Raw genomic sequence first — 12,782 nt, forward strand, 5'->3', positions numbered from 1 at the left:
GAATAGAGTCACCCAGATCCTAACTTCTGCCACCTCTTAGTTATCTACTTGAAACTTTTATCTCTAAGTCTTTCACTGTGGCAGGTTCTAGGGAAGAAACTACATATGCAAAATTTAAGTGATGTGCACAAGGCTCCCTGGGGAAACAGCAATGCAGGGAAACAATGAAAGTGCAAGAATTTAAATGACAGATGAGAAGAATCTAGACAAATTCAAAGGAAGCTGTTCAGTAAATACTGCCCTTGAGGATTATTACAAAGAGGACCAGGCAGCTGGGTTTTTTTGGTTTTCTGTTTGTTTTGTTCTGTTGGACACAGTCAGAGACATAAGTAAAATAGAAAAGAACTTGATGGTTATGAGGATTGGTTAGTTACAGAGGGAATTTACAGGATCTCTTTCTTGGGAGATATTTACACACATGATTGAAAAATCATATGCCTCAGGGTGGTTTTCATTTTATATTCCTTGATGTCAGAAAGAAAAAGATAAGTTCTAGTAGGTCTATGTGTTGGCTACAGTTTTATGCCAATTAACAGGAGTTTCTTGATATCCTGACTCCCATAAGGATAGCAAACTAAGCTATCTTCAGTTTAGTAATTTCAATTACTTTTTATTATTTCCCATAATGGTTCCTCTACACTCTCTAAGCTAAAAGAACTTTCTTTTGAAGGCAAAACTCTCCAGGAGGAGTAAGTGAGATGTTATCAATTCTGGGCCAAGAAATAATCTTTCAAGGTGGGAATTAAAATCTTTCCAAATGTCCTGCTTTTTGTTTCCCTTCTATAGTCCAGTATGACAATCTGTTTGCACCCACCTTTGGTTTTCTGTATCTTACTTTAGCTTGTTTCTGCTAAGCAGAATGCACTTAAACTCTGACAATAAGAATAAAAGGAGAAGAGGAAGAGGGAATGGAAAGATTAGATAGTGAAGAAAGGTCACACTTCATACATTTATTTGTGCCTCTAGGTGTGGGCTACTGGACTTCAAGCTCTAGTTCAATCATGGTGAACCTTTTAGAGCTTTCAATGATATAAACAGCTCGCTGCAGCATGCATGCATGGATTTACCACCACTCTTTGTCCATGTGCTGAGCCAGGTATATTTACGTACTTCCCGAGCCAGGCATATGAATCAAATTTACCTTTAGTAAACAGAGAAGATTCTCTATTTTACAGGATTCTTAGGAGTGAAATGCTTAAACAAGAAATGCATATGAAGAGCTTTTGGAACTTCAAGGTCCTATAAAAATGTACGATATTTAAATCTGCTCTGATATGTGAGTAGAAAAGATACTTAAGAGTAGACAAAACACTATTTCACAGAGCAAAATAAAATATGGAGATTTTGAATTAAGTGCGCCTGTCCCAATCCCTCAAGATTTATATTCAACAAGCCTTCATTGAACATACTATGTTCCACTTAGGAGCCAAGTTCATACCTAAAGCCCACCTAAGTCAGGTAGACACTTTTAATTAGGAGCATCTCTGCAGGCTCCAGTGTTTTCAGAGATCTGAGGTCTCACCAAGTTCCCAGCCTAGCCCCAGTGAAAAGAGGAAGAGCATGAAGCTAGGCTAGGGTACGACTGGAAGACAACGGCAGAAGGATGAGCTAGACCAGACGGAAGCTTCAGTGACTGTAAAGAAGGCAGCCTTGCTCACTTGTCACTCAAATGTTCCACTTAAACACAGAGGGCTAACAGCTCTAGCTTTCCTGGATCTGTTCCTGTATCTTCTTTCCCAAGACACAGAGCCCCTCCCTGAGCTTCTGGACATTCAGATCCTTCCCCTTTCTTCTGAACCTCCCTTCAGGTACTGTGGGATTTTTATAAGAAATTTAATTCTTAAAAACAAACAATACGTTCTCCTGTTGCAATGAGACTTATCTTTCCGGTTCTCCATCCTTCTGACAAAATTCACTGAATTGTTGCTTTCCTAATTGTTGCTTTCCTGGCATATGTGCTCATGTTTGGGTTTCAATGGAACCACTGTTTACTGTTCATCTGGTGATTCTCTTCCTCCAATATCTGTGAACTCATAATGCAAGGCCTCTATTGTTCATTACTGGGCTACCAGTGCCCAGAACAGTGTCCGGCATTTAATAACACCTCAGAAAGTGAAAACGAGTGAATATACTAGAAAATTTAGCAGACATTAAACAGAGGCAAAAAGAATAATCAAATACAGTGATACCTTGGTTTGCAAATGATTTGCTTTATGATTTTGGAGAAGATAGCTGTGCTTGTGGTGGGGAAAAGATCTGTGGTCATATTTATCACCCAATGCAGAGTTTATCAAAAGCAAAATTTTGCTGGCTGCTCTTGTTTATAAAACAAATTGTTTGCAAAACAAATTGATTGCAAATAGAAGCATTCATAAAAGCATTCATAAATTGAGCTATTATTGTACATGTTAATATAAAGGTTCACTACTGACAAGAAAAAAGAAGACAGCATTATGGTTATGTGCCTTTTAAATTTGGGATACAGGACAGGATGAGAAGAATGGCCTCTACATGAAGAAAGCAGAATTCCAGTGCTGCCTGCCCTAACTATATGGCTCTGAGTAGTTGCATCAGTTCCTTAGGCCTGTTTCCCACTATGTAAAAGGAAACAGATCAGTAATTCTCCAAAGACCTTGCTCAAGTCACTGATACAAAGTTAAGAACAAGACTTAATGTAGACGGTGCTTTCTATGCACACATGCTATATCCGCTCCCTACATTTCACCAGAATGACAGTAAATGGATTTGCAGAAGACACAGACCCACAAAAACAAAGACAATGGAAGTGGAGACAACAACAAAATTCTAGAAGCTGGTGAAGAATGGGAGAATGGTAACTGATTTAGCACATTCCTAAGAGTCAAACCCAAGGCACAGTGGGAAGAGCTGAGAAGCAATTTACATGACAGTGTTCCCAAAAAGTGAGGAAATGATGACATCATGACCCTGTGGGAGAGAGGGTAATTAGAAGGCTAACAGCAGTGGAGTTGGGCAAGTGTCTATGTAAGAAGCAGTAAGATTTCTCAAAACCACCTCTCTCACTGCACAGGGCTGGGACCCGTATCCAGGAGGACTATGGAAGTTTACTCTTGGAAGAGGGCGAGACCAGGGTTTCCATGATGACCACACAGTCTCAGAGGGTAAGAGAACCATACTCCCAAAGAAACATTAAGTAAAACATTCACTGTGTTTGGTTCCATTGAGCTTCACTTGCTTAGCCTGACAGCAGCCAAAGCAGGATGGTCTTGTCTCCAGAAGCAGTGAACCAATCTGCTTCCTCCAGAACACGTTATGTGCTTGATTATCCACAGCAAGTACAGGTGCCAATGATATCATGTTCTACCCAGGACGTCTGAGTATGTGCTTTCTGATACATACTTGCAAAATTTAATTTTTGCCATGTAAGTTTACTTTAATCAGTCCTATTGCAAAGGTCTCCCAACAGCCAGACGTACACCTTTAAGGGATGATGCAGAAAGATTTATTTTATGAAAACTCTAAAATTAAAGAAGAATGTCCCAAGGAGGTGACATCAGCAGCTCATGAATAAAAGGCCCTGTCCGTCATCCTAGGGAAGTTCATAGTCCTACCCATAAGCTCAGAACCTCCCCCTTTTTAAATAATCCTATGTTAAGGTACTGTACCCTAAGAGGCAAGCATAGGACATTTTTTAAGGAAATAAACTCATCAGAAAAAAAATGTTCCTGGAATTTAAAATTTTAAAAATAGTATTAAAATCTCAATAGGTAACTGAAAGATGGAGATGAGAAAAAGAATAAATTCTAAAATATCTCAGCACTGAAGGACATGAGTTTCTAAACTGAAAGGGCCCAATTAAAGCCCAGCACAAGGTATGAAAGCTCACATAAGTCAAAGGATCTTACTGTACAACGTCTTCCAGAAAGAAGAAAATAGGTCAGATATAAGGGAAATGAGCCTTGATTTAGAAGACAGTGAGGTCTGCTTGTGAAATTCATAAAGAAAATTATTTACAACCAGGCATTCTTTGCCAGACTATCCACAATTTCTGCAACACCAGCATATTTTCAGACATGTTAGATGTAAAAAACACTTTCTAAGTTTTAAACCAAGAAGGAGAAAGGTATGGGAAATAGGGCACCTGCGACTCAAAAATGAAGGGATTCCCTAGAATAAGAATGGAAAAGAAAACAGGACAAAATTGTCCAGACTTCAGAACATACTAGTTCAGATAGAAGCAGGTAGGGGGAAGCCTCCAGGAAAGAGCTACTAATGAAAAGGAATGAATCAGTGCAATACCTAATACAGTTTAACATATTAAGGGAAAATTAAGACAACTGGCAGAGTCAGCAAATAAATTAATGATAAATATATAGAAATCTAACTAGAAGGTAGAAGAGAAAGGAATGACTATTAACCCCAGGAAAAATTAAAAGAAATATTATCTTATCTGGTTAAATTTTGATTAGCCTTTAGGTTGTCATAATAATATAATTAAACAGTAAATAAGAATCTTAACCAAAATTTCAGTATAATTCTCCCAGGACAAGTGGGAAGTAGAGCAAAAAGGGAATTATCACATGATTAGGGCACAGGTGTAAAAGACAGGTAAACCCTCATTTTCCGTTGGAGGAGACCGATGGCAAAGGTTCCAAATGGAAAAATCAAGAAGCAGCAATGCATTCATGTTATTTAGAGAAGTGGATTAATGGCCAAGAGAATCAGGTAAGAGTAAACAGATGGTGCTCTAGGGAGGGAGGGAAGGGAAAGAGGTAAGCGGGGTCTGATTTTTTTCATTAACAAGTCTCATAGAACTCTTTAGGCCTTTGAACTATGTGCATGAGCTATTGAGATGAATCTAAAAAGTTTTTCAAAAAAAAAAATACTTTGTGTCCTTTACAAAAACAGACACAACTTTGCTTTGGACTTTAAAGACGTCCATGGACGAGGAGTTAGAGTCCCCTGAAGAAGCAAGGCTCCTCAGAACCATAAAGCTTCTATGGCTCTAAGCCAGCAACTTTCTACTCCCAATCACCTTTTCAGTCTGCACCATTTTGAGACATAAGTTTACAAAATGAAGTCTTCCAGGCAGAAATAATACTGCCTTATGGAGGTATCTCTTATTTGCCCAGAGGTTATATTATCAAATTGGGTCCCCATCTTTTCAGACCAACACAAATTCCAGGTATGTAAGTGGATATACACAGTCTGAACATGTAATCTGGTGCTGTGCTGTGTGCTGCAGACAAAATGGAAAACATGAGGAAAGGGAAAGCCATCCAAATGCAGATGCAGATGCTGCCTGGACCCCCAAATATACCACGTAAAGTCTGAGCCTACAACTTAGCTTACTGTGGAAATCCAGTGGACTAAGTCAGTTTTTGAGTTCTCACCATTTCTCTTGGCCATTCCATTAAGACCTTTTCTATTCATCTAAACTTGCTGCCAGCTGACCCAGGTAAGAAACCAAAAGGGTCTGAAGAGAAACATCATTTGGTTCTTTAATCGACCTGTATGACCCTGGTACTCCTGGTGAGCAGTTTGTAAAATGAACCAGAACCTACAGTTTTGAATAAAAAAAAATTTTGAAGCTATATTATAAGTAATACCAACAGATTTTAAACCCATATGAGCATGTTTATAAACTTTTTATTTTTTGAACTGACATATTTTGCTAAAAAGCATCACTTGGTGGGTCTTGGCTTTTCTTTAATCTATGTACAAACATATCTCTGTACTGACAATACTAAAATTCCTTCTGAAGCCCCTGGGTGGAGGAGAGGGGATCAATAACAACAACTCTCCAAGCTGGTGAGCCACAAACATATGCCGTAAACCAAGCTTTGTTTTTTATCAGATTTGTGCACTTAGCTGTGGACAGGAGTCCAGGATTGTGGAGGAGTGGGGATTCAGTGGAGTGTGGTCTCATAGCAGGTACTATTTGGCTGCTCTTCATTCGGCCTAGACCTGGCTTCCTGGCACATAGTCAGCTGTAACTAAGGCTACTCAATGGCTGGTCAGACACATGGAAGCTGTGTGGGGTGACTGCCACCGTGTAAAATCCTGGAACTATTCAGTTTTCTTAGAGTGCTTTTAGCTTCATTCCCAATAGACAACAGAGGTTGCCAAAGGTCCTAGGACTTCTCAGCCACACAACGGATTGGAAAAAGTTTTGAAGACCTATTAGTTTGAGATCTGAACATGTCAGTATTCCTGTGATTAAAATTACTTACATTAAAAATTCTACTCTGCTAAAAGCTGTCCCTTCTGGTCCTTTTATAAACTGCTCATGAGGAAGCATACTCCTAAACTGATTCATAGATGTTTATGTAATACTGAGAATCATTACACTTAAGGGTCTTATTTTCTCTGTGATATGAAACATATTTCACTCAAAGGTTGCCTAAAAGGAACAACAATTTGAAGACTCAAAGCCCCACTATTAAATTCTGCTGAACTTTTGCCAAGATGTTAGCTTATTAGATGAATTTTCTATGCCAGGCACAAGAGTTTGCTCCTCCCTTTGTGTCACAGATACTTTAGCCATGGATACAGTATTAAAAGTAAAAGAAAAGAAAAAAAAAGAAAAGTCTGAGATTTTTTCCACGAACACAAGATCTCTGGGTCATGTGTTTTTTATTTTTATTTTTTTCTCTTTGTCTCTCTCAACAATTAGAGGTTTCTTCTAGCTATCAAGAGAACTAAGATATCATGCCTCAAGATGTCCTCTGATGGCTGTCTGGCCTTTAACTGGTCACCCTTTCAGCTGGGTCACTTGAACAGCCGAAGGTGACACAAAAGATCATAGCATTCTTTGGTTCAATGAAGAGTGAAATGAAGTTCTAATCACAGGCTAGACCTGCCCCTTACCTCTCATCGATCAGCATTTGCCCAGGTTTGTAGCATATACAACAAGTATTCATAAACAAAATACACACTCTTTTTTCCCATATTTGCAGAGAAATTAAGAAGCAACACAAGGCAATCCACAGGTTCCTTCCACACCAAAGTTTAAGAGCCCCACCCACCCAAACCTCCTACACCCACTGGGCCTGTATTCTCTACTGTGTCAGAACAGGCTGTCAGTTCTGGCCTATGAGTTTTGACCTCTCTAAGGTAGGATACTCTCTAGGGTAGGGGAAGGAGGGTGCCAGGGCACATCACAATCAGGGTTGAGGGAATATAGCTTAAAGAACAAAATGCTTTATTGCAATACTTTTATTTTTCTTCAATTCATGAATACACATTTTGAAAATTTAAATAACTTTATAGAAAGATATGAGAGCTTTACACTTATCAAAGGATCGAGAAATTCTGGCTTAAGTTACTAAGTAGGGACAGTGTTCAACACTTCAGGCGTGGTTAAGTATTCTGGGCATCCTTTGTCACTTACTGCACATTTAGAAGTATTCTAAAGTCTAGCTTTGGACAAATGGCTTATATTTCCAGTTTACATTAACTTTCTTTAAACTTTAATGACAAAATAGCTTCATTAGAAGCTAAATATCACCAACATCACCACTGTAATGAACACAGTCTACGTATCACTTTTCTACCACTACTTAAAGCAAATTAGATTTTTACAAATGCAATTTATGCCAAACACATAAAGGTAAAAATAGTGGGGATGAACTTTCTTTCACTCATCCATTTCATTCATTCATCCAATGAAACACTAAGTGTCTACTTAGTGGCAAGCACACAGGGCGTGCACCAAGCAACAGTGAGCAGTTGCACTAACCTGTATGGGAATAGATGTACCACAAGGCCCCTGTCAAGAGTGCTCCAATCACAAATGCTGCAAATGCAATACCCATCACAGTTAGGGTGTCCAGACCATGGAAAATTTCTATAAAACAGGGAAACCAATACACATACTTTAAGTTAGTCTGCATCATATATAGCAATTTTATATTTATTTTACACACACTGTCATAAAAGCTTAGCCTTGGCTAATAAAATCTGAGACTGTAATAAGAGTCCCAATAAAATACACTGTACTTTGTTACTTGCGAATTTTTGGTCAAAGGAAAAATTATAGCTTTGCAAATTTTTTCAGTTTGCAACTTATTTCAAACAACAAATTAATTTTAAAAACCTGTGGTCTCAGTGCCCCTATCTGAGGGCCTACTATTTGAATAGAGGGCAACCACAGGTTAAAATGTCTTGCAAGATATAATGAACTTCCATTGTCAAAATGTGATTGATTGATGCTTTTTCACTGAACACCTCCAACAATGAAACATATGGCACAGAAAATATATATATTATACACACTATTTTCTTAACATTTAAAAGTATGACAGATAAAAGTAGATAAGAAAACAGAACAAACTATTCCTGTGCATTATAACATTTTACTGATTAAACCCTCAATTTTTTTTTTATTTTATGGAAAAAAGGTAAAACAAAACTCATATCAAAATAATAGAATAACTATTGAGTTAATAAACCCCCAATCTTAACAACTATGTAGCAAAAGCTTTTTAACACTTTTCCAACTGTGATCTTTCTATGAGGGGAACAGAAATTACTTCTCAGTGGACAGTGACGTCAGTTTCATGCTCAGCAAAACATACATAAATAGAATCAATTGTTCGTCCATTTGGCAAAGATTTTTATATGTGAAATTAATTCCAGACCACAGAAATAAGATATTTCCTTTTGTTTAAGATTATCTTTGAGTCGCTTATAAAAAGTTGAAATCAGTTTCTACGGGAGACAGTGGAATAAAAATTTGAAGGTTTTTTTTTAACACAAACTGAAGGTCTAAGATGTCCTCACTATTAGATTCTACCTGCGCTTTCCACTCCAGTCAGAATCAACGCCAGCTGATCTCTGCATAAATTGAATCTTTTTACTTTTCAGTTCACATTGATCTACAAGATTGAGTTGTAGAAAAACATGACCCCTGAACAGCCCCAGCACTCCAAAAGGCTTGGGAAAGTATGTTACAGTGGAAAAAGGAAGGATCCAAACTCCCATTTCTGATCATCATTCTTCCTGTGTCCTTTGTTATGCTCATTTAAATTGTGAAAAAAAAGGATTACGTTACCTACTAGAGGTAGAAGATATATAAAATAAGATTGTGAAATAGAGGAGGATCCCTTAGGGGGAATATGAACTGGGTAAACATCTATGGAGGTTACTGTGAACTATTTAATCCAGTCCCTGAGGCAGATATTAAAAGGCAACTTGACTTTTTATGCTTACAGATGTACAGATGAAACATGATTATAATTTTTTTAGTGAAAACATTTTAAAATTCCAAAGATGGAAACATCACTTATGAAAATTAGATTAGGTATGAGACAATGTGTATCCACATGGTTCTGTCTTTCTGAGATCACAATACTGTCCCATATCTTATTAAAATAATCTACTGGGGGAAGGGAATATAATCACTCTCCAGACTGATTGTTACATATGTGTGATGGGCTCAGTCTAGAGACTCATCTTGGGAATCTCAGAGAAGGAGAAGAAAAAGCATAGATTCTTCTAGCAAAGTCAAATTATCTAGAAGAACTTTGGGTGAGAAGCCAGGGTGGAATTATGCCCCATGCCAATGATGAGGCAACTCACTAAAATATTTCTTAGCTGTTCTGCACAAAATGATGAAAATAACATATACAATTTTAAACTCATTCTGTAGTAATTGGTATTGTTCTATTATCATTATTATTATTATTATTGCAATCTGTCTGGAAAAAAAAAACCTAAAAACTATAGATTCCTTGGACTAGAGATGGTCTTGAACATACTGCAACTAGATCTCTTAGCACTAGTTCACTGAGCAGGCAAGTACTATTGCCACCACTTAAAGTAAGCCACAACCGTATGTTAATGTTTTTGGATCACAACGGATACAAGCAGGTGAATAAAAATTCTCTAAAACTAAGTTTACCACGTTCCCATTCATGTCATATTGCCAGTGGGATAACAAATTAATATTTTGAAATGTCAAATAGGGAGAGGAAAAAAGAAAGAAATGGATGAAGGAAGGCCAGAGGAAAGGAAAAAATAAAATAGAAAAAAAAAAAAAAAGGAAGAAGAAAAGAGAATGAGAGCAGAAGTCTCCTTATCAAAACTCAAAGTTTGGCAAGTATTCACTAACCAACTCCATCCTATAAAAGCCCAGGAGGCTTTATTTTGAAAGAGTTGCATAAAGACTTACGTGGAGGAACTGGATTTGGCTCCTTAATGCTTGGAATTTTTTCTGAAACAAAAGCATAAGTCATAATGCATTCCATGCAGAATCCAAGGTTTAAGCAAAAGGTCATTAAAATCTCTGCAGAAGTTGACATTTTGTATTTGTTAATATTTACATATCAGGTGATTTGTTAATAAGGTTGTGAAGACACAAAGATCATCTTTAGAAATCAAAACTGTAATGTGGGTTACCCAGAAATTTTAGGCACTGTAGTTTACTAATGATTGATCTTTAGAAGCTTTCCAACTTGAAGAAAATATGAAGGCAAGCACCTAAACTTAGGCAGAACTGTATATGTGTGCACCTTTATATTTACATTCAAAAGGATCTAATACCTTTAATATCATGCTTCTGCTGTATTCACAATATTATTCTATTTTTAAAATATTCTGTTAAGAATTCACAGATTTTGTATCTTTATTCTTCTGTCCTTTGAATGCTACTGTCCTATAGCTCAGGTCTTTCATCACTCATCTAATTATCGCAGAAATCTCCCTTCCTCCACTACTACCAATCCCCCACAAATATTTCATCCTCCACATCTGCCCGCAGAGTGAATTTTCTAGAGTTCAGAGCTGATCATGTATTGCTCCAATTAAGCCCCATAATGACTCCTCTTTGTTTAGAGGAGGGAAAAACCCAAACTGTTCAGCATCAGGTACAAAGTATTCCCTGCCTGCTTTCCTGAGGGTTATTTTACCCATGCTGGGCTACCTGTAATTTATTTAGTCTCCCCAAGTTACCCATGATGCTCCACCTCATTATCCCTTCTTCCCCTTAACAAGCTTTGTTGGCAGTGTTTGCTGGGAGCTTCCCTCCCCTTCTCCAGCTCCAGTCACCCCAGCAGGGCTGGTCTCTCCCACCTCATTCAATTCACCCCTCTTCTGTTACATCTGTGTCACATCAGGGCCTAATTTGCTGGGTTTGTTGGGCAAGGTCTGGTTCTTACTCATCTACAGATCCTCAAGGCCCAGGCTGGTGTACAACAGTCCTTCCAGAAATCTTTGGTGAAAAGCAATTAAAATGTTGATGTACTTTTTGAAAAAGAAGGAAACAAGACTATTAAAAAGCTTGTACACCTCAATATTTCTACAATGCTTCATGTTCCTAAAGTGCTACCCAGCCAAGATTTCATTTGGGGTTTACTTCAGAACTGTGAGGGAGGCAAGGAAAGAATTTTTATCACTATTAAGGTCACAGCTGGAAAACATCAGGGCAGGGATTGAACCACTCCTGCCTTGTAGGCTGAGTGACTAGGGCTGAGAGTGTCACTCTGCCTGTCCTTAGCCAGGGACCACTAAGTTACTTCTTGTGCACAGTGAACACAGCATAGACTGGGGCCAGGACATTATAGCCCATGAGCTAACAGTTGGATTTTACATTTTGAAATAATTTCCTAAAAATCAAAAGAAGATGATTTTTTTTTTAGACAAGATCATGCTCTATAATTCAGGCTGGCCTTAAACTCACTATGTAGCCCAGCCTGGCCCCAACACCTGGAAATCCTCCTGCTTCCACCTCCTGAGAGCTGAGATTACAGGCATGTGCTACCACATCTGGCCCGAGATAACCATTTCATGACAAATACATGAAAACTTTCATGAAATTCAAATTCAACCCAAAATGAAGTTCGATGTGGCCATAGCCCCACTGAACATACTATCTATGGCTACTTTCACTTATGACAACAAAACTGAGCAGTTGGAGAGAGGAACTGTGTGCCACAAATGAAAATGTTCTCTCTGGCCCTTTCTAGAAAAAAATATCCTCCTTTTTTAAGAGTTTAAAAGCAGTTAGTGCCTCTCTCTTTCATCTCCACTTTCACTAAAAAAGAAACACACACCTTCTTTTTCCTTTTTATCGGTACCAGGGATCGAAAGCAAAAAGAACTTGTGAAAATCTGACCAAAAGCAGCAGCATGTTGATCTTTAAAAAAAATAAAGCAGGCCAAGAGGGTGAAGAAAGAAAGGATTGTTTGTAGAATACATACTCCCTACAGTAACCACAAAATAAAAGTCTCCCGGGAGTTTGGTCCCATCAACCTTACTTGGATCAGTGGTGACATCTTACATTTTTACATTTGTATAGTGTTTTACCAATAGACAACGTTTACCAATAGACTTAAGGTTTTCATTTTAAATTCTCCAGGCCCTATGAAGTAGGGGTATCTAACCACAAAATTCACCCACTTTCAAGAAATAGTAGTTTGAGTCACTGAACCAAGGCCAAAGGCATTTAAAGGTCTAAATAGTGTGCATCATGCAAGAAGTATACACACTTCTGGGAAGAGTTCCATCTAATCGACGGCCTGTGGTTCAACTTTGTCACTCGGAATCCCCAAGTGGTTTAAAAATGATGATTCTCCCCTAAAGAGACTTCATATGTAAGAATCTAGGTTTTATAGCCAGGCCTGTGTGATGGATGGCACTGGTTTAAAATGCTTAATGGACTTATGATCTAATCTTCTCTCCCCACCCCAAGGAGAGGCCTTCTCAGACAGCTAACCAGGAACAGTTGTTTCTCCCTGGTGAAGTTTCTTCATGACTGCACATAAACAGGAACAAGCGCAGGCTGCAGAGCTGAAGTTAAAAGA

The 12,782-nt window shown here is 38.1% G+C and overlaps 1 protein-coding gene across 1 annotated transcript in view; it reads right to left on the minus strand.

Annotated features, from left to right (window-relative positions):
- The window catches only part of Tgfbr3 (transforming growth factor beta receptor 3), a 192,440-nt gene that overhangs the window by 7,361 nt on the left and 172,297 nt on the right, over window positions 1-12,782 (minus strand). Inside the window, exons 15-16 of the mRNA XM_003478932.5 lie at window positions 10,154-10,195; window positions 7,721-7,828 (exon numbers count right to left, since the gene is read on the minus strand). Of these exons, the coding sequence (XP_003478980.2) occupies window positions 7,721-7,828; window positions 10,154-10,195 (150 nt within the window). The remainder of the gene's footprint in view (window positions 1-7,720; window positions 7,829-10,153; window positions 10,196-12,782) is intronic.

Source organism: Cavia porcellus, unplaced genomic scaffold (assembly GCF_034190915.1).
Source record: "Cavia porcellus strain 051 isolate PalLab524CR breed Dunkin Hartley unplaced genomic scaffold, mCavPor4.1 scaffold_1, whole genome shotgun sequence".
Classification (NCBI taxonomy): Eukaryota; Metazoa; Chordata; class Mammalia; order Rodentia; family Caviidae; genus Cavia; species Cavia porcellus.